Here is a 22,953-nt window from a genome sequence, read left to right on the forward strand (position 1 = left end):
CAACTATGAGAAGGCATTTAGGCAGAGCAGCTCCAGTTCTCAGGTCGCGGTGAGAGAACGCGCCGCTTGGAATCCACGAAGTGCTGTCTGTCCGCAGGTGGGGTGGCATGGGCGCTTGTGCTGTTCCCAACCTGCACAGCGGCTCCTGGCAGCCACCAGGAGGGTCACACCAGTCACGTCCCTGCACCCCCAGGTCCCCGGAGAAAGCCATCTTCCGTCTGTGACTCGAGGCAGTGGTCCCATTTGTTCCCCTGGGTCACTGGCTCATCCCTGACAGTGACACCAACATCCCTGAGAGGGCTCCACACACACAGAATGGGACTTCACGAGCCACAGACATCACACCACGTTGCTACAGGCCCAGAGAAGTGAAGGTCCTGACCCAACTGCACTCAGCTGGGCAGAACAGAGCCTAGGCATGGGCCCAACCTGCCTGACTTTCACTCCCAGAGCCCCTGGGCTAATTGTAAAAGAAAACAAAACAAAACAAAAAACTCTGCTCCCTCACAAGATGGGGCGGAGACAGGGCACCTCGGCCCTCCCCATGTTACCTCCCACCCCCAAGCCAGCCCCAGAAAAAGCCCCCGCGTTTGACTCACAAGACTTTTAAATTTTATTAGTAAAATACAAAATGGCACAGACATCGATAATGAGGGCTGAAAAAGCAAAAGGACCCATCACTTCCTTCCAAAGTTCTCCCCAGCTTGTCCCTGTCCTTCTGGGAGGAGCCACAGCCAGGGAAGGGGGAACCCCTTCCCTCATCAGTCCTCAAAGGCTGTCCTAGCCAGCAGGGCAAAGGTGGGATGAGAGGGTTTGTTCCTTTCCTCATTCCTCCCTCCCTAGCCCACAGCTGTTTGCATCTACCTGCCAAGGTGTGAGTCACTGGCCCTGCCCAGGAGAGGCTCTGCAGGTGGAGGACAAAGGCCAGTCTTGGGGACAAACATGATGAGCTGCCACCAGGGGCCCCAAGAAGCGGGTCTGCAGGTCCAGCTCTGGCTGTGGGGTGCTGGCCAGACCCCTCACCTCCAGGTGAGGCCATCTTCAGCAGCCACCAAACCAGCCCTGGACTTTGTGGCCACTGCCCCTCCCTCCCCTGTCCTCCTCACAAGGTGAAGTCCCTTCCACAGATACACACAGGACTTCCCGTTCACCTTCTGTGAGGGCAAAGGTGAGAGAAGGATTCAGGGCGGGGTGCTTTCTGGGGACTAAAGGTAAGACGGGGACTAGGGCCACAGGAAAGCCCCTGGCTGTGTGAGACCACAGCAAGCCATAGCTTACCTGGGTCCCTAAAGAGAGGCCCAGAGGGTGGCCCTCCAGCAGCTTATCCCTGGCTCCTTTCACGCAGCGCCATGGCCTGGAGGTGGGGGGGGGGTGCCCTCTGCCTCCCTCCCCACCCCTCTCATCCTTCTGGATGGGCTATAGGGGTAGAGTAGGGAGCCTGGCCAGGATACAGAGGGATTTCAGAGCTGCCTTCTAACTCCTGCAGTTCCCCAGCCCAGGCATGACTTAGGGGGCCCACAGGGCAAAACCCAATCTGTCAAACCACTGCTTGCCCACAAGGTCCAAATAAGTGCCCGTCTACTGGCCAGCATTGGCTGTCCTCGGTGCTGTGCTGGTGAAGGCTGGGGGCTGTGTCCAGGGTCTGGGGCAAAGGGATGTGTGGTGTCAGTGGGTGCAAGCTATGGCCACCTGCCAGCCATCCTCTTCTCCTTCACAGATGGGGGCCCTGTTGCAGGAAGGGTGCAGCTGGGGCTGGAAGCCCAGCCATCAGACAAAACCAACTTTTACTACCAGGAAAAAATAAAAATAAAAACAAAACACTACCCCAAAGTCACCAAGACACCCTCATCTATCTTTCTGTGACACCAGCAGCTCTGCAAGTGGCAGTCCCAGGACACACAGCACTGGCCTCATGCAAGACAAGACGGGACCGGGTTGGGAGGTGGGTTCTGTACAAGCGCCGGGAAGAGGGAGATAGCACCGCAGCTGCCCGGGAGAGGCTGGCGACTGCAGCAGGACCAGGAGATGCAGGAAGTCTGCGGGCAGAAGGGGTCAGGGTGGAGGGGCCGGGCCAGCTGCTTCTTTGGGAGATGGAAGGGCCACGTGCTCACAGGGTGAAGAGGGTCAGGAGCTAGGCAGTCAATAAATAATTGCTCACTGGGGCCAGGACAGTGTTAGGGAGCCTCTAACCAGCCAGCAGCAGAGGAGTGTTCAGGTCTGGGAGCATGTGGAGGCCACCTCCTCTGTCCCCCACAGGTGGAGAAAGGTCAAGGGTGGCCTCCTGGGCCACCCCTGGGGACTTGGAGCAGCTGGAGGATCCTGGCTCTCCATTCCTATCATTCCAGCTCAGGCCAGGCCCTTGGGGTGAGGGTGGGTATGAAGGTGGGGGGGCCCCAGGCACCTTCTGAATCAAACGACTGGATGCGGGCAGATGGGCTGCTCACACTGGCACCAGAACATACGAGTTGCTGCCACAGCTGCGGGGGACGTAGCGAAGGCCTTCTATCATCTCCCCCGCCATCTTGCGGGGGCAGCCCTGAAGGCTCTGGTAAGCAAACATGGCCACCCCCAAGCAGAAGAGGAGACCAAGGAAGGCCAGCAGCCCCACTGCCTGCCTCCGGGTGGCTGCCTGCGAGTCGGGGACAGGCGTCATGAGGACACTGAGCCTCTGGGGGTCTGCTGTGGCATGGATGGGCTCCTCAGCCTTGGGGGCCCAGCTGCCAGAAGCCACTGGCTCCCTGCTAGGGGTCCCTTCCGCGGAGCTGGGGACCACAGAAGGATGAGCCATACTACCAGGCCCCCAGTCCTGGAAAACATTGGTGTGAGCTGGAGCAGGGCCCATCTCCTCAGATTCTAGAGAGTTCTCCGGGCTGGGGCTCTGTTCCTGGACCCATCCTGGTTGGCCTACAGATCCAACATTCTCCTCTGGAGCTAGCTGTGAAATGGTGGGGGTCTGGATGGAGGGAGCCTGGGTGGAGGGGGCCTGGGTGGAGGAGGCCTGGGGGGAGGGAGCCTCAACCCGGAGGCCAGAACCCTGCCACTCCATGGTAGTAGACATGGCACCTGTATGGAAAATCTCCGTGCCCTCAGGCCCGCCTATAGGCCCTCCATCGTGAGCCTCGGAAGCCGGGGGCCACCTAGTCCCCAGGGATGTAGTCATTTCTACCAGCAGCTCCGGGGATGTCCCCGTGGGCCTCCACTCCTCCTGGGAAGAAGCCGTCATCTCGGAACTCCTGCTCTCCCCGGTGGCAGAGTCAGGCTCTGCCACGGCAGGCCGGGGTGGTTCCCTGAAGGTCGGGGTGGCCCCTGGCTTCACCACACCGATTTGCTTCTCAAAGGTGCCACCGTTCTGACTCAGCGCAGCCGCCCTCCGGTCCAGATGCTTCATGGCTTCTTGGACCCACTGCTCCTCTGGGTTAGCACAGAAGAGTCTGTGCAGTCGCGTCTCCAAGCTACAAAGGAAGAGGGCAGGGACCCAGTGATGCCCAGATACCAGCAAGCCAGGCTGGGGTGGCAAGGGGCCCAGGACACACAGGTGAGCAGACCTTGCTGGAACCCCAATGCCACTTACTGGGATGAAGCCTGGGCCAATCAGCCTCCGGGGCCTGAGGCCTAACCTGAAACATGGAGTCAGGCTTGTCTACCTTAGGGGACCTTTCACCCCAGAAGAACTAGGACAGAGGTATTCTCAGGAGGAAGGACTCCCCCACACACTTTCTGTCAGTCATGGGGCTTGAACTCAGGGCCTGGGTGCTGTTCCTAAGCTTTTTGCTCAAGGCCCCAGTGCCAGCATAAAAATATTATTATTATTATTAACAATAATAACAACAACAGTGTTAATGGCCTTATGGTTCCCATTGTGCCAGGGGTCTCTGATGGGGAAAAGACGCCACAGGTGTTCTCTGGCACCAGGTATAGACAGGTGGGCTCTGCAGTGGGGTCTCCTCACTCTGGAAGTTGACGTCACCAAGCTCCTTTCCCTGGTTCGCCTCTGGACCTCCTTTCCCAGTGTGTGCCCTGGGCTAGAGCCCTATGTCTGGTGGCCCCATTGGGATCTTTTTTTTTTTTTTTTTTTTGGCCAGTCCTGGGCCTTGGACTCAGGGCCCGAGCACCGTCCCTGGCTTCTTCCCGCTCAAGGCTAGCACTCTGCCACTTGAGCCACAGCGCCACTTCTGGCCGTTTTCTGTATATGTGGTGCTGGGGAATCGAACCTAGGGCCTCGTGTATCCGAGGCAGGCACTCTTGCCACTAGGCTATATCCCCAGCCCCCCCATTGGGATCTTGAGTGTTGTCTGAAGCTGTGTGGCTGGCTCACCCCCAAGGCTATGAGGGAGAGCTGGCTGAGCCCCTTCCTCTGTGCCACAGCCTGAAAGATAGCTGTGGGGCCCCATTTTACAGATGGGCAAATCAAGGTGGGATGTGCCTGGCTCCAGGATGCTAGGAAGCCAGAGAAGTCCAAGAAGCCGGGGTGGCCCTGCGGATCCCATTAGGGGGGACCATGTTGCCCCTCTCCTACTTCCCAGGTCTCCTCACCAAGAAGACAGAAGCAAGTACTTGGAGGCATCTGGGGGAAGCTATCCTTGATGGGTGAGGAGAAAAGCCAGGCAGGAGCAGGCTCCATACCTGTTAGAAACTGCATGAGTAAGGAGAGGACATGCTGGGCTACATGCAGAGGGCCACGGGCCACTTCCTGCTGTCAGACCTGGCTGGCCCAGACTGTGGAGGGCCCAGAGTCGTCCTGGTGAAGGACCTCAGGTCTAGGTTATTGGGGCAGTGATCCCAAGATACCCCAAGAGGATCAAGGGGCCACGATGGTCAGAACGCTCTAACAGCCAAAATAAAATGGTTCAGTGATTGTGTGTGTGTGTGTGAGCACACGCGCGTGCATGCCCGCGCGCTGGGGCTTGAACTCACAGCTTTGTGCTCTCCTTTAGCTGTTTTGCTCAAGGCTAGCTCTCTACCACTTGAGCCACAGCTCTACTTCTGTTTTGTTTTGTTTTGGGGCTGTATTAATTGGTGATAAGAGTCTCCTAGACTTTCCAGCCTGGGGCTGGCTTTGAACCGCAATCCTCAAATCTGAGCCTCCAGCATTGCTAGAATTATAGGCATGAGCTACTAGCCCCAGGGTACAAGAACACTTATCTTGATCTGGCCCCAAAGCCTCCTAGGGCTCTGTGTCCTTGCCTGTCACATGGTGCTGGTGACCTCAGCCACTTGGCCCTGCCAAGCACTGGAGAGACATTAGCTCCTTCACTGTCCCAGCTTCCATGTTACAGAGAAGGAAACCAACTGTAGAAGACAGGCAGTGCAATCAGGGGCCAGGACCTGTACTGCAAGATCCAAGCTTTGCTTCCCCACTCCCAGGGATTCTAATGGGGGGCCCTGGCCACAGCCCAGGAGGAATGAGCCCTGCCAGTGGCTGCTTCAGGCCCATAAACTGTGCCATTCTGGAAGCCACCCCTCACCTCCATCCATGGCACAGATACTAGGGCCAGTGAGGTGCCTGGGGGGGGAGGGAGCAAGGGCAGCATGTTGAGAGGCCTTTGGGGCGGAGCAGGTTGAGGTGGGCAGGGGTGGAGGCAGGGGTGGAGGGGCTGCTGGGAGCCAGGGTGCCCACGGTACCTACATGATGGCACGCTTGCCGCAGGACTCCTGGTTCTGCCGGTAGTGGATGAGCAAATTCACAGGGATCCTGGGGGTCATCTTGTGGCACGTGATGTTGCATTTCGTCACGCCCAGGTGCTGTCCTGTGTCCACAGAGACCTCTGGTCACCAGGGCTGCCCAGGGGCAGCTGGTTTCTAGTGTCCCCACCATACCACCCAAGACAGAGCCCCACACCCTAAACAGCCTCTTCCTCCACCCAAGTGGGATGGGCCTCTAGTTTCCATAACAGACAATTACTATATACACTCTCACTGAGGCTCAGGAACTGGTGAAGAGGAGTCTTATATATTCATTCATTCATTTATTTATTGCCAGTCCTGGGGCTTGAACTCAGGGCCTAAGCACTGTCCCTGGCTTCTTTTTGCTCAAGGCCAGCACTCTACCACTTGAGCCACAGTCCCACTTTCAGCTTTTTCTGTGTATGTGGTGGTGAGGAATCAAACCAAGGGCTTTATGCATGTGAGGCAAGCACTCGACCACTAGGCCACGTTCCCAGCCCTCGGTGTCTTTTCTAATGAAGTTGTAAGTGAAGGAACAGGCTCTCCTGCCAGGCCTGTTCCTGTGCTCTGGGCCCATGCCCCTGCCCATCTCCCTTGCCTGGCCTTCCCCTTCACCTGCTTAGCCACGGCCCCATGAGTGGGCCCTGCTTCTCCTTCTTGGGCAGCTTCCTGTTCAAGGCTCTCAGACCTTTATCCATCCCAACACATTTCCTATGTCCACATCGTGTGAGCACACACACCAACAAGCATGCTGGCACATACATGCACCCGACCCCACATGTGTGCACACGCAGCCAGGCAAGATGCTTGTTAAATAGGTTAACTGCAGCCACCATGCGAGGGCGGGGCTTCTGCTGGATGCACACCCCAGGAGAAGAGGCACTGGCAAGCCAGATACCAAGGGCTCTCACATGCAATTCTAGCCACGAGGCAGGCTGAGAAGGGGAGGATCGTGGTGATAGCCAGTCCAGGCAGAAAAGTCCACCAGACTCTTTCTCCCAGCAACTTCTGGAGGTCTAAAATAGGAGGATCATGATCCAGGCACTTCCAAGACCAGAAGTGACATCTTATTTCAAAAATAACCTGGGAAGCCAGATACCAGTAGGTGGCTCAGGCATGCAATCCTAGCTACTCAGGAGGGGGCTGAGATCTGAGGATCCTGGTTCAAAGCCAGTCCAGACAGGAAGTCTGTGAGATTCTTATCACCAAATAATCACTAAAATGCTGGAAGTAGAACTGTGGCTCAAGTGGTATAGTGCTAGCTTTGAGCCACAAAGCTCATGGACAGCACCCAGGCCCTGAGTTCAAGCCCCAGACTGGCACAGAATAAAGTGGTGGTGGGGGGCTGGAAGAATGGCACAAGGACTAAGAATATGAGACAGAAAGGAGGAGGAGGAGGAGGAGGAGGAGGAGGAGGAGGAGGAGGAGGAGGAGCACATCCTTGAGGAAGGATGACATAATGGGGTGAGCAGGGCATGCAAATGACTGAGTACCAAGTGAAACAATGGGACACACAGGACAGGTATGAAGGTGGCAGGTGACTAGACCCAATTATTTCACATAACATTTGATGCATTTGCATTCCATTTCCATCCCATTTCTGCCTCTCTCACTCCTCAAACCTCTCCAGCACGCTGAGCGCACACGGAGTGTGTGCTGTGTGTGTGCACACTGTGTGTGCGCTGGAAGCTCAGGAACAGTGGGTACAAAAAAATGAGGAAGAGCTTGAGTTCAGTCAGGTTTCTAGAGGGTTTGCAAACACTGAGAATCCAAGCCTGTGAGGAAGACACAGGAGGACTGAAGCAGCCTCAGGCCTTATCTGAAAAACTGCTGAAGTTAAACAAGGCTGGGGGTGTGGCTCAAGGGGTAGAGCACCTGCCTGGGTAAAACCCTGAGTTCCAAATCCAGTACCACCACATAATTAAATCCCAACACAACAAAACTGGCAAATACCAATCACACACACACGCATGCGCAGGCACACACACACACACACACACACACACACACACACACACACACACACTTCCAGGAACCTGCCACCTCCTCTCGCCATGGCTCCCTGTTGTCACGGCCCACCCCTCTTGTGGGAAGGTGTTTCGGGCTGTAGGCCTGGGCTGGGTCCTCCAGGGGCTACACTGTCATTGCTAGGATGGACGGAAGACTGTTTCTGAGGAGCCCGATAGGAAATCACACTGCTGTTTCCCCAGTGGGTTTCCAGTGTGGTCCGGCTGTGGCCTCCTTCGGTCCTGGGAACGGGGCCAGGTGGCCACCCCTGCCCAGGCCTGGCAAGTGTCCTCCTGGAAGCCCAGGACAGGTGGCCCTGCTCAGCCTGTGACACAGGGGAAGAAAGGCTGTGCCACCGGTGAGAGGAGCCCCCAGAGCCCACCTGCATGGCTGCCAAGAGCCAGCCATAAAGGCACGCAGGCCCCCGAGTCCCCACCTTCCACCTCAGTGCTCGTGGCTGAGCTCAGGGCTGGGTCCTGCCAAGAAAGCTGTGTGCAAACCCAGGAGGCCTTTCCCCTCCTGCGGCCAAAGTGTGTTTTCCTACAAAGGCCCCCGGCCCGCCGGTCATCTGCTCTCTAATGAGCATCAGGAGAAAAGCAGGCACCTCATCTGTCTTGGTGTTCACTTTCTTTTCTAGCAACAAGCACAAAGTAGGTATTCAATAAATGTTCATAAAATGAAGTCCCACTTACCCATCCACACATCCATCCATCTATCCACCTACCTGCTCATCCATCTACCTGCCATTTCGCCATCACCCATCCATCTACTATCTCTCCATCATCCATCCATTCACCATCCCTCCCTCATCCATCCATCCCTCCCTCTTTCCACTTATTTCTCCCTCCCTTCACCCCACCTTCACCCTACTCATCCATTCGTCTACCATCTCTCCATCATCCATGTACTCATCCACTCTCTCTCCATTATCCATCATCCACCCTATATCATTCATTCAGCCATTTCTCCCTTCTTCCCTCCATCCCATCCACACATCTACCTACCCATTCACCCTGTCCTGACAATCTCCTGCTCACTCTGTATACCTAGCGACTCCTCTCAACTTCTACTCATTCTCATCCACCCACCTACCCACTCCAGGCACCCACCTGCCACCTGTCCATCTTCTCCACCCATTCATCTCCCACAAGCCCATTCACTCATCATCCATCCACCCATCCACCTACCATCCTGGCATCCATCCATCCACCCATCCACCCCCTCCCTCCCGCCGTCCCTTCCTCCCTCGTGGCTCACAGGCACATGCTGAAATACTTCTGAGTCCACACAGACTCTTGTCTCAAGCCCTGATCTCTTCCTGAGCAGGTGCTGGGGCTGGGTTGGTAGCCAGCACCTCCATCCCCATAAACGCCATCTGACTGCCCTTCATCCAGTCAGCCAAGCACTGCTCCCTCCTCTGGCCTGGCCCTGTGCTGGGTGCTGCGAGGAGGCCCAGAGGCATGAACAAGGCCGGTCTCTGCCCTCTGAAGGCTCCCAGCCCTACAGGCAGGTAGAAGACACCAAACCAGGATCAAAGCTTGGCAGAGAGGGGGTGCACCTACTGTGGATCAAACCCCGTTTGATCCTGCACCTGCATATCTGGCTCTTATTAATTCTCAACTGCCCTGCAAAAGGAGTATCGTTATCTCTTTCTTTTGGGTGCAGAAGCTAAGAATCAGAGAGGTTAAGCCACTTGCCCTGGGCCACACAGCTATTAGTGGCAGAACATTTTCCACCCAGGACCTGGAGATGCCAGCCTTGCCACAGATACCTGGTAGAAACACCAGGTTCCAGAACATAGTACAATCTTACTGGGGTGTGTGTGGGGGAGAGTGGGAATCAGGAAGGAGAGACCAGAGATGAGGCCATGTAAGAGATGAGGTGAGAGCTAAAGGCTGAGAAGCAGAGCCAGTGGCCTGGGCCACTGGGTTTGGAGGCCCTGCGTCACGTGTGGCAGTGTCTCTGGCTCTACCCACTAGATGCCAGGAGGATTGCCCAACTGAAATCAGCGAGAGCTTTGAGACAACCAAAACGTCTCCAAAAACTGTCAAATAGGAGGGGCAAAATTACCCACTAAGGACCCTGCGCTAGCTTTCTCCCTCTTCCTCTCCCCTGCCCCCCTCTTCCTTTCTCCCCTCTCCCCCTCTCCCCCTTGCTCCTTTGATAATCTCTTCTAAGGACCAAAGGCTTTACTGACTTCTTTTGTGTAGTGTCCATCTTCTCTTCTGGAATTTCGGCACCCTAAGAGCCAGGACCTTTGTCCCCTTCATTCCCTGGTGGCCCTGGCCCCCAGAGGTGTGCTTGTCACTTAGTGGGCACCGAGCACAAATGCACGGACACAATGCAGTATTGCTTTGTGACACAGAAACCGCAACCCACAGAGACACAGAGGACGGCTTGTTGACATTGGATGGGGGCCTGGATCTGACATCAGAACGCATCCTCCCCTGCCCCTCCACCCCCACCGTGAGCAGTGGCGAAGGCTCTAGCAGCTGAAAACAGATTTTTCTTTTCTTTTTCTTGCTGGGACTTGAGTGGGAGTGAATGCGTCAGTGCTGGGGAGAAAAATTCCCTGCTTTGACTTGCATCCGCAGGTTTGTTATATAAAGCGCGGAGCGGCCGCCTGACACAGCCCTGCAGAACCACACTGGGGGCTGACGCAGCTGCCTTGAAGCCGGGCCCCCGCTGGGAGCTCAGACAGGGCCTGGTGAAACGTCTGGTTTTCTACTGCAGGGGAAACTGAGGATCTGGAAGGTTGGCATGACGCTCAGCACCTCTCAGCAAAGCCAGGGCAGGAATCTGAGGGTCCTCAGGCCGGAGGACCTCCTAGACTAGAATCCTCCTCTGTCCCCCATATGCCTGCTTAGACTCAGTAGCTTCTTCACCACAGAGACAGTAGCTGTCCATAGTTACAGTAGCTGGGACCAGAGAGGGCAAGACCCTGCGCAGGGACACACAGCAAGGTGCTGGCAAAACATTCCCTATTTGACACCCCCCCCCCCCCCACACACACACATTTCCCAATGCTCACTGTCCCCGAACACCTCATGCCTCAGGGATCAAGCTCAGGTATTGGGGCTTGAGCAGTAGTTTGCTTTCACCCCTTATCCCACCCCCCCCCCACTCCCCACCTCCTCCCACTGATTCTGCTCCATGGAGATATCCTGGAGACGGAGACTTGTTCTCTCACTCTTCTAAACTGGCTGTGCACCCTCAGGCAAAGTGCCACCTTTTCTGAGCCTCCACCTGCCAAAGGAGCTGCCCCAGTGGTCTGTGGAGGAGGTGGGCTCCCACAGAAATGGTGAAATGGTGACAACAGAGAATCCTTGCTCTCTCCTGCTTCAAGACCTGTCCTGATTTACTGGTTAGCTGTGCTTTTTCAGGCCAGTGTCTAAACCTCTCTGGGCTTCCATCTTACAGATATCAGCAGAGCTGACTACCCCTTGCCTTATCAGGTCCTCTCCTACAGAAAGCAGGTGACTATAGATGGAAGCCTGGAAGGAGGAGGAGAAGGTTGGGGAGACTCGACCAGTACAGACCAGTGCAGCCATGACAAGTTCCATCCTAAACTGCAGTGACCTTGACCTTCAGTGGTCCTGACTCCCCTTTTCCTGATAGCCTTGACATCAAGGAGGGGAGAAAGTCCTGGCTGTCCCCTAGGCTGGAGCGAAGCCTAGCCCGGTGGGAAGACCCAGTGGCTGTGTCCAGGGCCTTCCACCTCCTCCCCATGGGGGCCTCCTGGACCTCCCCGCCTTCTCACACCCACCCGAAGCCCCTTCCTTCCTGGGTCACCCAGCAGCCGCCTGCCCCTCTGCACCAAGCAGGCAGTGGCTGGGGGGGGGGGGGGGGGAGCTCTCCCCCTCCCCGCAAGGATGGGTCTGCAGCTGCTCCCGGGTCCTTTCCCATACAGCCTCTTCTGCTTCCTCGGCAAGGGGGTGTCCTGGGGGTGCCCAGTGTCAGTCCTGGGGGCCCCGGTGTCGGGGCTGGGGTCCCTGGAGTCAGGACTGGGGAGGCCCTAGGTTGGGCCCGGGGTCCCCGGTGTCGAGGCTGGGGGGACCCCGGTGTCGGGGTGTCGGGGCTGGGGAGGCCCTAGGGTTGGGTCCGGGGGTCCCGAGCGGGGCCTGGGCCCGCGCCCTCCTCTCCGTGCCGGGCTCCACTCACCAGCCAGCAGCGCGGTCAGATGGCACAGCGCGGCCAGGCGCAGCAGCCAGGGCAGCGGCCTCGGAGCCATGGCTGAGGGTTGGCGAGGTCGCGGCCTGGAGCGGGGCCGGAGCGGGCCGCGGATCGGAGCGCAAGGCTGTCCCTCCGCCGCCCGCCTCGGTCGCCTTTTATAAGGGGCTCGGCTGCCTCCGCCTCCGGCCCCCGCGGGCGAGGGCGGCGGGAGGGAGCGCGGGGCGCAGCGGCGGCGCTGAATTCCCGGGGACGTTGCCAAGGAACCGGCGGCTCGGCGCGCTCTGCCACCGTCGCCAACGCCCGCTGCAGGGGAGGCGCCCGCCCTGCCCGGCCCGGCCCCAGCCCCGGCCCCGGCCCCGGCCCCAGCCCCGGCCCCGGCCCGCGCCCGCTCCGCCTCCAGCCGCGCCGGCTCGGCTCCAGCGCCAGCCCGCGCCCACCCTGCCACCCTGGGACTCCCAGGTTCAAAGGGCTGGGTCTCCTCCCGGCGAGCCCACCCGCCCGTCCCCCGGAAGCCGGGACACGCCCCCGGGCTGACCCTGCCCCCACTCTTAAGTGGAGGACCGGCCAGTGCTCTCCCTACCCCCTCCAAGCCAGGTCTGGCACCGTGATGGACCCCCAACTTTCATCCCTTTAGATCCTCAAGCTCCAAATTGAGCTGCTGGGCACCTTGCGCATGGATGCACTCTCTGAGCCAGCCCCAAACAGGGCAGTGTATGCTAGAACAATGATGGAATCCCACTTCTCCATTAGAGACAGGCTGGGAGACTGAGGCCCAGGGGCTCAGAGCTGGGGCCCGGCTGTTCTAGGTCATACAGAACACTGGGATGGAGAAGCCTCCTTCCACCACCACCCAGAAGAGGGTTCAAGGTTTGGTCAAGGACAAGCCTGGACACAGAACTCAGCCCTGGTCTCTAGCTTCCAGCCTCCAGCTCCTCAGCCTCCTTTGCTGCTTTTGCAAGGCTCAGGCCCTAGCTCTAGCTCCATGTTAACCAGGTACTTTCTCCATGAGACCAGGTGGGACCAGTCAGCAGCAGTTAGGGGAGCACAGTATACCTGTCTTCTGGAACCTTCCCCAAAGGCAGGAGTGAGTGAGCATCAGGCCATGAAGAACTGTGGAGCACAAGCCTTGTCGAGCCTCAGTCCAGGAATGAACTGTGCTGGCCACTGGGCCTCCAGCCAGAGAGAAAACCAGTTTGTCTGGGAACCTGTGTCCCAGGGTCTAGGTTGGGTTGGGACCTCTCATTCTCTCCTGCCACCCCATTCCTAGGCAGTTGGGTCACCTGGGGGCACGGGTGGGAAGGCTGGGTGCTGTGTCTGGGAGCCACCCAGGCAGGGGTTAGTGCTCACAGGCGCTCAGAGAACCTTGCCAGCCGTGCAGATAAGCTGGGGAACCTCGAGTTTATACTGTCTTTAATTTCCAAAGTCTTATTTTCTAGCTGGAGAGACTTGGATCCAGAGAGAGACAGTGGAGTGATAAAACCAAGGTCCCCGACTCTTTGTCCTATGCTGTGAAGAAAAGAGGAGGTCAGGGTCCTGGAAAGTGGGGAAAGGAGAGGGAGAAGAGGAAAGGAGGAGGAAGAGGAAAGGGAAAAGGAGGTGAAGAAGAGAGATTATCCTGCAAAGCCTCACACAATTTTCTCTCTCTCTGTGTGTGTGTGTGTGTGTGTGTGTGTGTGTGTGTGTGTGTTTATGCTGGTTCTGGGGCTTGAACTCAGGGCCTGGGAGCTATCTCTGATCTTTCATGTTCAAGGCTAGTGCTCTCTCACTTGAGCCACAGCTCCACTTCCACCTTTCTGGTGGTTAATTAGAGATAAAAATCTCATGGACATTCTTGCCCAGGCTGGCTTTGAATCATGATCCTCAGATCTCAGCTTCTTGAATAGCTAGGATTATAGGTATGAGCTACCAGCACCCAGCTTGCTTTTATTTTTGAACTAGGATCCAATCTAGATCTATGTATAGCAGAGGGTTACTTTCCTTTTGTCTTTTTTTAGATCACATGAATGATTTTTAAATAACACTGACTTTGGGAAGTCACCACCCTTGTCTTGGACAAGTTTGTCATTCTCTACTTACCAAGGTATTTCCTTGTGAGTCATGTAATGTATTCCTCTATCCCATATTATTTCCTATAAACCAGAACTGAGCTCTGCAGGCCCATTTAGGTCGGAGTTACGATCTCTTGGCAAGAGTCTATTGTGAGTCATTCTGGGCATTTCACCCTTCAGTGAGGGCAGGCAAACATGACCCCCACTCTGCTATTCGTCTGATGGACTGATGATTGATGGGTAAGTGACCCACTTCTCCACTTCTCTTGTAACTCACAGGAAGGCTGGCTCCAGGCAGGATTTTGACACCCACCCAGACAGAGGGAAGAGGCTAATCAAGATGAAAGTACAGTGGCCCCCATCAGGACATAGGCAATGGCTCCAAGCCATTGCTCTGAGGATGGGGTCTTGAGGGAGGCTGTGACTGGACCATAGTATGAAGGATTTTGAAGCCAAGTAAAGAACAAAAGCAAAAGAAACATGGGAAGGCTTTGAGACAAGAGATAACTAGAAATGACAGAAAAGTGGACACAAGCCAGGGGCTGGTGGCTCACACTTGTAATCCTAGCTACTCAGGAAGCTGAGATCTGAGGATCGCAGTTCAAAGCTCGCCCAGGCAGGAAAGTTCATGGGGCTCTTAAATGTCCAATAAACTACTCCTAAAAAGCTGGAAGTGGAGCTGTGGCCCAAGTGCTAGAGCACTAGATTATTGAACAAAAGAAGCTCAAGGACAGTGTCTAGGCCCTAAGTTCAAGCCCTGGGACAGGAAAAAAAAAAATAACAAGCAAACAAGCAAGCAACCAACCAACCAAGAGAGGGCACAATGCAATGCATAGCCTACAAAATTAAGAAAACTAAGGGAAGGGGTGGGGTTGGGAGGGATGGAGAGAATGATGAAAGGGTGAAAAATTGTGTTAGGAGTTTTAGAAGAATTGATCACGATGTGTTTTATTCATCAACTGCTTTATTAAATGGAAACCTTTTTGTACAACTAGGGATAATAAAAATAGATTTTAAAAGGAAAAGGAAAAAAAGAAAGAAAAGTGGGCACATGAACCAGACACAATGGCTCATGCCTGTAACCTCAGCTACTCAGGAGGTAGAGATTAGGACTGTTATTGAAGGCCAAACGGGGCGGTGGGGGGGGGGGGGAAGTTAACAAAGCCCGATGTAGTGATGTACACGTTTAATCCCAGCTCAGTGGGGGAATCACAAGTAGGAGGATCACAATCCAAACCTGGCCAGGAAAGTGCAAGGCCCCTTTTGTTGTTGTTGTCGGTTGTGGGACTTGAACTCTAGGCCTGGGTGCTGTCTCTGAGCTCTTCAGCTCGAGGCTAGCACTCTATCACTTTGAGCCACAGCTCCACTTCCAATTTTCGGGTGGTTAATTGGAAGTAAGAGTCTCATGGACTTTCCTGCCCAGGCTGGCTTTGAACCTCGATCCTCAGGTTTCCTGTGCAGTCATTGGCTATGCTCCCCAACACATCCAGGGAGTATCCCTGCCCACAACTACCTCCAGTGACCAGGATCTCGGTGCCCCAGAGGACAGGGGGCCTCTGCTGTGCTTGAGGGACAGGAGGGGTCCCCCACTTTGGAATACAACAAAGCTGAGGAGACAAGGATGGGGAGATCGAAGGTTTCTTGCATGACTTGGGGGGGGGGAGTAGAGATGGTTCTGGGTGTGTGTGGGGGGGGGGTTGACCAGGCTTTCCTTTTCCTGTCCCCTGACTGGCAGGGACAACCCATGGAGAGAGGCTGCCATGAAGGGGACAGCAAGTGGTGGATGAAGACTCTGCCATCTTTGCAGAGCAGGCTGTGTTGGGAGTCTGGGGGAAGGGGGCTCAGCTAGTTGGGAAAGCCAGGACTTTAGGGGACACCAGCACCAGATGACCCACCTCTTCCCGACTCCCCTCCTCTTCCCCCCACACCCAGCCTGGCTCTGCTTCCCAGCATCCATTGTGATCAGAGTGGCCATGGGGCCAACTCCACCAACAGCATGTGGCAGAACAGTGGGCACTGCTGTGGCCTGGCTCATAGCATCCTGGAGCCACAATCCCCCTTCTGGTCCCCTCTGTCATAGAGGAGGGTGGAGCCATGAGAAGCCAGGAAAGAGGCTGGAGGATATCTGCAAGACCCGGGCGGGACATTGAACAGCTGCCTGGAACTCAAGGTGGAATGGATGGGTCAGTCAGTCCTCCTGGTGCTGGTCCCCGGGGCTGCCTGGTGGAGTGGCTGAGGGCTCTGGAACCTGAGCCTTCACTTCCCTGCTGCCCCTGGGTCCACTCACAGAGCCTCAGCAGGAAGCCACATGGTATTTCAGTGTCAAAGCCCCCACTGTGGGAGACGGGCTGTGATGCCCAGCGAAGCTCACAAGGACCACGAGCCAAGCAGATGCTGTTGGGAACCATTTATTTTCCAGAAGGCCTAAGCAGCAGCAGCAGGACATATGAGGGATTCTGGGACTCTGAGAGCTCTGCTTGTAGCCAACATCCTCCCCCCCATATGCTGTGGTGCGTACCCCACCACAGTCAGCAGCCTCCGGGGGCCAGGAAAGTGCTACCTTGTGTCCCCATTCCCTTTAGTTCCTAAAGTTCTCCCATTCAGCCATTTGGTCCCATAAGTGTCCTCTTTTCATATATAAATATAACCATAGTGTATAATACTGAGCCAAGATAGTCATTGACACCATAGCAAGAACTTGCGTATCAGCTATTGAAGGAAGGAGACAAAGTGGAAGGGGGCAGGCTTCCTAAGTGTTGGGACCCGGAGGACCACTAAAAGTCTAAGGGAACAACAAGCGAAAAGATCAATTGTGTAGTTGAAATAAGAGATTAATCATGGGGCTGGGGATATGGCCTAGTGGCAAGAGTGTTTGTCTCGTATACATGAGGCCCTGGGTTCAATTCCTCAGCACCACATATATACAGAAAACAGCCAGAAGTGGCACTGTGGCTCAAGTGGCAGAGTGCTAGCCTTGAGCAGAAAGAAGCCAGGGACAGTGCTCAGGCCCTGAGTCCAAGCCCTAGGACTGGCCAAAAAAAAAAAAAGAGAGAGAGATTAATCATTCCGCCCAGCTGGCTGGAAGGATGCGCTCTCTATGTTCACAGGTAATTGGTGTCTGTGGAGAGTGAGGAGAAATTACTTTCATCTAGTCAGCTTGCAGCTCCCTTCTGAGCCTGCATTCAGACCCCGGATCAGTGCTGGAGTCTAGAAGTCAGGAGCAGTGAGGACAAGGGAGGCAGGAAAACTTCCGTCCACCCAGTGAGGCTGGCAGATAAGCCCTGAACCCCAAGAATTATGAGCAGACTGTGGTCAGGTCTGTCAAGAGCAGGCAGAGGGCCAGGCATGTCTGGGAGGTGAGACTTGCTGGTGCCTGTTTGGGCCCGGCAAAGTGTGGAGGGAAGGGGGAGCTGGAGCTGCAGGTCGCTGACATGCATTCTGGGTACCAGGTACCTCCCAGGAGAGATCCACACTGGAAATAGGTGGTGTGGGCTTGGGGAGTGGGATGGTGGGGGAGAGAGACTGGGGGAAGGGAGGCACCCAGATCTAGTGAGCAGGGAGCCGGGCAGAGCTCTGACCTTACCAGGGAAGGAATGGGTTGTGTCCGTCCCCCTGCCCCCAAGGTCTGCAGTGGAGCAGAGGAGGGGTAGAGAGGCTGGAGGGGAGGAGGGTGTGGGTGGGAGGCCTGGCTGGAGGTACCACATGCAGGGATGGAATGCAGAGAAGCTTGGTAGATGCTGGGATGGCAGAGAGGCAGGGCATGGTGAGCCTTCCCGGAACAGCCGAGGTTAAGGTCATCAGAGCCCCTGGTCCTTAGCCCAACCTCCGGAGTATCTTCTTCACCCAAGGCATTCTGGGATTGGCACAGATCTCCAGGCCCCTGAGGGTTTCCAAGCTGGAGGGAGGAATGCCAGCAGGCACGTCTCAGTGTGGGTATGTGGTGAGGATGCCCTCCACCCCTGGGAGCACCTACTGTATGTATGTGGGGTTCAGCATTGATGAGCCACCTACTGGATGCAAACCACATTTCTTTAGGGGAAGAAGGGGAAGTAAGCCCGCAAGTCCTTTCTGGACTACCAGCCTAGCCTTGGGCCACCAAATAAAAATTCAAGCCACAAAATCAAATTTCAGGCTGCAAAATGCAATGCTCCAGGGTCTCATCATGTCACTGACATTGCCTTGAGAAAGAGTGTATTCACTAGTGGCCAAGATTGGTAAGTTGGGAGCCACTATCTTGGGATTAGCTCTGCCATTTCTTAGCAAGCCATTTGGCTTCCCAAAGCCTCGGTTTCCCCACCTACGAAATGGAGATGACAACCCATAGATTGAAGATTTGATGAATGAACACACCCTGACATGCTCCGTAAAGCATGTCCTGTGCATCCAGCCCTGGCCTGCTGCCTGCAATGCACTAGGGGCCCCATGCTATTGACTGATATATTTATTTGTCTTAATTCTTGGCACACCCAAGCCTGGGTGAGGCCATCGCTCCCAGCCAGGCCTCCTGGCTTCCCTCCAGAGGCCCAGCCATTTCTCCCTCACCCCTGGGCTACCTCAGGCCACGCGCTTAGACCCTCTCAAACCCTGTGGCCCCAGTCCCCCCACTTACACGACACCAGGCCTGTGGCAGGAGTCCGAGGTCCAGTAGACACGCCTTATCACAGACAGGGGCAGGCTGCGGTGGATGTAGTCCCGGCAGCAGATGCTGTCCTCCACGTTGGTACCATAGGGGGCTGAAGAGGGACAGTCGGAGGACACAGAGGTCAGCCGTGGCCCCAAGGCCCTGACACTGGTCATTCAGTTTTGTTCTGCAGCCCTCAGAAACCACCACAAAAGCCACCAGGGCCCAAAACCTCCATCTATCCCCAACAGGGTCGGCTATAGGAGTTAGGTCCCAAATGACCGAGCTCAATTATACCCTAGGCTTCTAGAAGGAGCCTTTCAGGCTTCCTATCCAGAGTGAGCTCTAAGGACCAGTGGCATGGCTCACCTGGGAGCTCAGGAGATGGTCTCGGCCCCTCCCCCTCCCTGCCAACCCCACAGTGCAGCACAGCATTGAGAGGTTGCTTCAACTCTAACTTCGTCTCCTTCATCCCCCTTCACGATGCTCCAGTGAGACTACTACAGTCCAGAGAAGGAGAAGCTCTTGACTAAGGCCACACAGAAAAACTGGGGCAGAGCCAGGACCAAGACACACACAGGGGATGGACATACAGGTTTGGGTTCGAGTCATGCTCTGCCCTGAATTGCCAGGTCACCTTGGCCAAGTCACTGAACATCTTAGAGTTTCATTTTCTTCCCTGACCAAAGGAGTAATGGCAGTGCTGACTTTCTGGGGTGGTGCTGGGGTGTCTTTCTGGAGACCCCAGACCTGTGAGCCTCGATTGGTCATGGCTGCCTGACTCCCACTCCAGTGCTCACTTTTCTGTCTGGCTCTGGGCAAGAGAGACTCCAGTGAGAGGAAGAGGCTTCAGAGCAAAGCTGGTGTGATGGGAAGTCAGGACCGGCATCTCAGGGTCCTGGCCCCATGGCCCTCTCCCTGTACACCCCCAGACCCTATGTTCCAGATGTCTAGGGCAGGAGATCCTGACCAGCTGAAACAGGTTCTAGAAGCAAGCCTCCAAGACTGCCCACTTAAGCCAGGCACTGGTGGCTCATGCCTGTAATCCCAGCTACTCAGGAGTCTGAGGTCTGAGGATCCTGGCTTGAAGCCAGCCTGGGCAGGAAAGTCCATGAGACTCTTATTAGCCAGCAGATAGCTGTGGTTCAAGTGGTAGAACACCAGCCTCGAACAAAAAAGCTAAGGGTTAGTACCTAGTCCCTGAGTTCAAGCCCCAGAACCAGCACAGAAAAAGACTTCCCATTAGATAGATAGACGATAGATAGATAGATAGATAGATAGATAGATAGATAGATAGATAGATAAACACCGAGGCCCAGAGAAGCATTATAACTAACCCAAAGCTACAGAGCTAATGAGCTACAGAGCCAATGACAGACTGGACTCTGGTGCTCCTGGTCCAGTGCTCTTTCCTGGAGAGGAATAGATGCCTTCATGTTGGCCCTGGCCTCCACAGAAAGCCATCCCACACTGAAGCTCACCTGTATCACTTGCTTGAAATGCCACCAAAAGCAGGAGCAGGGCTGCCAGGTATAGGGCTTGCAGGCTGGCCATGCTCTGCCCAGGCCCAAGCCAGGTGTCTGCTCGCCAGAGGATGAGGAGGCCTAGTATTTAAGCATGGTTTCCACCGCCCTCACTCCCGCCCCCTCCCCCCACCCCGCCTGAAACCCCCAGCTTAGTCACTTCACACTGGGAAACAAAAGAAGAAGTGGTAGTTCCCCACTTACAGGGGACCCCCCCCCCCCACTCCATGCTAACCCTGTGTCTCTAGGGACTTGTAAAATCCCCCCCCCCCCATGCCTGGGCTCCTGGAGGCCAGGCTTGGCATGTCCAGCTTACTGTGTGGCTTCAGCCATGTCCTTGGGGCTCAGGGACTCGCTTCTCCAGATGCAGATGAAGAGTGGGGTCCAGAAGCCTACCCGAGGGTCTCAGAACAGGAGCCAGGGCCTGCCAAGAAGGAAGGCGGGAGGCCCTGTAAGAGCTGGGGGCCTGGCTTCAGGGCCTCGTGCCTGAGGATGGGAGAGTCACGGGCTGGCCACTTGGTCCCTCAGCAGCCAGAAGCCATAGGAACTGCGGTCACGCCTCTGCTCTGCATTCTTCTTCCTTCTCCACCCGTCCCCATGTCCCACTGACTCCCCAGCTCTCCCTTAGATCCACCTCCTCCTCCCCTGAACCCCTGAACCCCCTCAACCCCTCCCCTCCCTGTGGCAGCCAGACCAGCAGCCAGGCTCTCAGCTGCCTGCACCCCTCTCCCACTTGGGGACCTTGGGGGTCTCCCCTAAGCACAGAGCCCAGGCCTCTGGCTATGACCTTGAAGGCCTCCTTTCAAGACGTGTCCCCCTCCCAGAGGGCCAGATCACTCACAGTTCCTCAAAGAAGTCTGTGGCCCTACCCTGGTTGTGATGACGCCTGCCACTTCTCTACCAAAGAAACTCCTACACGTGTGTCAAGAGCCCCTTCAAATATCACTTTTTGGGACTTCACACTGCGACCAGTGACTTGGAATGTGGCCCGAAGGACTCATTGTCAAAGCTTTTTATGTATAATGTGTGGCCAGTAATGGGCTTGAACTCAGGGCCTGGGTGCTGTCGCTGAACTTTATCACTAAAAGCTGATGCTCTGTCACTTGAACCATAGCTCCACTTCCAGCTTTCTGCTGGCTAATTAGAGACAGGGGTCTCACAGACGTGTCTTCCCAGGCTGGCATTGAATTGCGATCCTCAGAGCTAAGCTTCCAGAGTAGTTAGCTGACAGGTATGAGCCAACAACACCAGGTTAGAATCCATGATTAATGAGAACAGTCAGTTCAGCTAGCGGGAAAGTTGTGGAAGTGATGGTGACAAAGGTCATGTGGCCATGTAATATCACTGGATGCCAAAGCATTGCACAGGAACAAATGGAAAATGTACTCCTGAATGTTTTACCAATACAAGGGAAGTCTTTCCTCAAGTTGAATCAAGACACTAGAACTAATATTTCTGGTTAATTGTAAAATGCTGAACATTAGGAAAATGATTAGGGCTAGGGACTCTAACCCAAACCCTAAGCCTAGACCCAACCATGACCTAAGCTTACCCCTAGACATAAACATAACTGTAACACTATCCCCAACATTAACCATAACCATAACCCTAGCAGTAACTTTAACCCTAACCCTAGACCCAACCCAAACCATAACCCTAACCTTAAACATAACTCTAACCATAAATTTAACCATAACACTAGAAACAAAGATAGCAATAACCTGAAACCTAACCTTAGCCCAAACCTTAATCCTAGCCCACCCCAACCCCAAGCTTAACCCTATCCCAGGATCAAGCCTTAACATTACCCCTAAACCAAAGCCTAGCGTCAACCCTAACCTTAACAATAACCCTAGACAAAACCAAACCCTAGACCCAAAACTAACCAAAATCCCACCCTAAACCGACCAAAAACCCTAAGCCTAAACCTAAACCTTGGCACAACTTAAACCTAACCTTACCAATACCCAAAACCCTAACACTAACCCTAAAAGTAGCCCTAACCCTAAACCTAGCCACAACCCAAACACTAAACCTAGACTTAACCCTAATCCTCAACATAACCCTAGCCCTCACATGGACTCTAACCCTGACTGTAAAAATGGCCTAACCTAAAACTAAAGATAGCCTTTACCCGAGCCCTAACCCTAACCTTAACCCAAGCCCAACACTAACCCTAACACTGGACTTAATTCTAACCCTAACCCTAGATACAACCCTAACCATAACTCTAGACACAACCTTAAGCATAACCTAATCCAAGCCCAAAGGAAAACCCAAACCCAAACCCTAACAATCCTAACCCAAACAGTAACAATATCCCAAACACTAAACATAACCCCAAGAGTAGAACCAACCCTAATCCTAAAAATAACCCTAACACTAAGCCCAAACAAAAACGCTAACATTAGCCCTAACCCGAATCCTAGACCCAACCCTAAACCTAACCCTAACCCTAGCCCTAACCTTAACGCTAGCCCCAATCTAATCCTAACACAAATCCTAGCCACAACCCTAATCCTAACCCTAGACCCAACCTTTACCCTAACCCTGGCCCAATCCTAATCCTAACCCTAACCCTACCCCAACCCTAACCCTAACCCTAGCATATGCCATGGTAAAAACCTGGACTAAGTAGAAGGGGAAAAATACTTTGTGTGAAGGTTCTTGCCCTGTGTTCAGGCAGGTTTGCAAGTCCTAGGTTAGAGTCCGGAACGTCTTTTCAGTGTGAGTTCAATCTGGAAGTCACCCTGAGCATGGTGTCCTCAGAGCCTAAGAGCCGGCAGCCACCGGCGGTGGCCTGGGGTTCTTACTCCCTCCCTGGGGTTTTCTCAGAACCCCTCCAGGGCCCAGGGCCCTCCACAGTGGGTCACCAGGAGGATCCCCCCCTGGACAGCCCCTGGTCCCCAGGGACTTG

At 55.1% G+C, this 22,953-nt stretch overlaps 2 protein-coding genes across 2 annotated transcripts; both read right to left on the minus strand.

Moving 5' to 3' along the window:
* Positions 1–601: 601 nt before the first annotated feature.
* On the minus strand, positions 602–12,051 carry Cx3cl1 (C-X3-C motif chemokine ligand 1). Its single transcript, XM_048355520.1, has 3 exons — positions 11,833–12,051; positions 5,627–5,747; positions 602–3,452 (listed from the first exon to the last, which is right to left on the minus strand). Exons 1-3 carry the CDS (start codon positions 11,900–11,902, stop codon positions 2,441–2,443), a joined length of 1,203 nt encoding a protein of 400 aa, XP_048211477.1. The 5' UTR covers positions 11,903–12,051; the 3' UTR covers positions 602–2,440.
* A 5,513-nt stretch (positions 12,052–17,564) lies between these two features.
* Positions 17,565–20,085, minus strand: Ccl22 (C-C motif chemokine ligand 22). The gene is made up of 3 exons (XM_048355441.1): positions 19,995–20,085; positions 18,502–18,625; positions 17,565–17,787 (listed from the first exon to the last, which is right to left on the minus strand). Exons 1-3 carry the CDS (start codon positions 20,065–20,067, stop codon positions 17,706–17,708), a joined length of 279 nt encoding a protein of 92 aa, XP_048211398.1. The 5' UTR covers positions 20,068–20,085; the 3' UTR covers positions 17,565–17,705.
* Positions 20,086–22,953: the final 2,868 nt, after the last annotated feature.

This window comes from Perognathus longimembris, chromosome 10 (assembly GCF_023159225.1).
Source record: "Perognathus longimembris pacificus isolate PPM17 chromosome 10, ASM2315922v1, whole genome shotgun sequence".
Classification (NCBI taxonomy): Eukaryota; Metazoa; Chordata; class Mammalia; order Rodentia; family Heteromyidae; genus Perognathus; species Perognathus longimembris.

Excerpts from the sequence above, each read along its gene's own strand:
- Cx3cl1 (XM_048355520.1), bottom strand. The coding sequence starts at position 11,902 with ATGGCTCCGAGGCCGCTGCCCTGGCTGCTGCGCCTGGCCGCGCTGTGC. Across the intron at positions 5,748-11,832 it reads TCTGACCGCGCTGCTGGCTG|GACAGCACCTGGGCGTGACG; the intron begins GTGAGTGGAGCC and ends CTGTGGACACAG. Across the intron at positions 3,453-5,626 it reads TGCGGCAAGCGTGCCATCAT|CTTGGAGACGCGACTGCACA; the intron begins GTAGGTACCGTG and ends CTTCCTTTGTAG.
- Ccl22 (XM_048355441.1), bottom strand. The coding sequence starts at position 20,067 with ATGGCCAGCCTGCAAGCCCTATACCTGGCAGCCCTGCTCCTGCTTTTG. Across the intron at positions 18,626-19,994 it reads ATTTCAAGCAAGTGATACAG|CCCCCTATGGTACCAACGTG; the intron begins GTGAGCTTCAGT and ends GTCCCTCTTCAG. Across the intron at positions 17,788-18,501 it reads TGCCACAGGCCTGGTGTCGT|CTTGGAAACCCTCAGGGGCC; the intron begins GTAAGTGGGGGG and ends TCCTCCCTCCAG.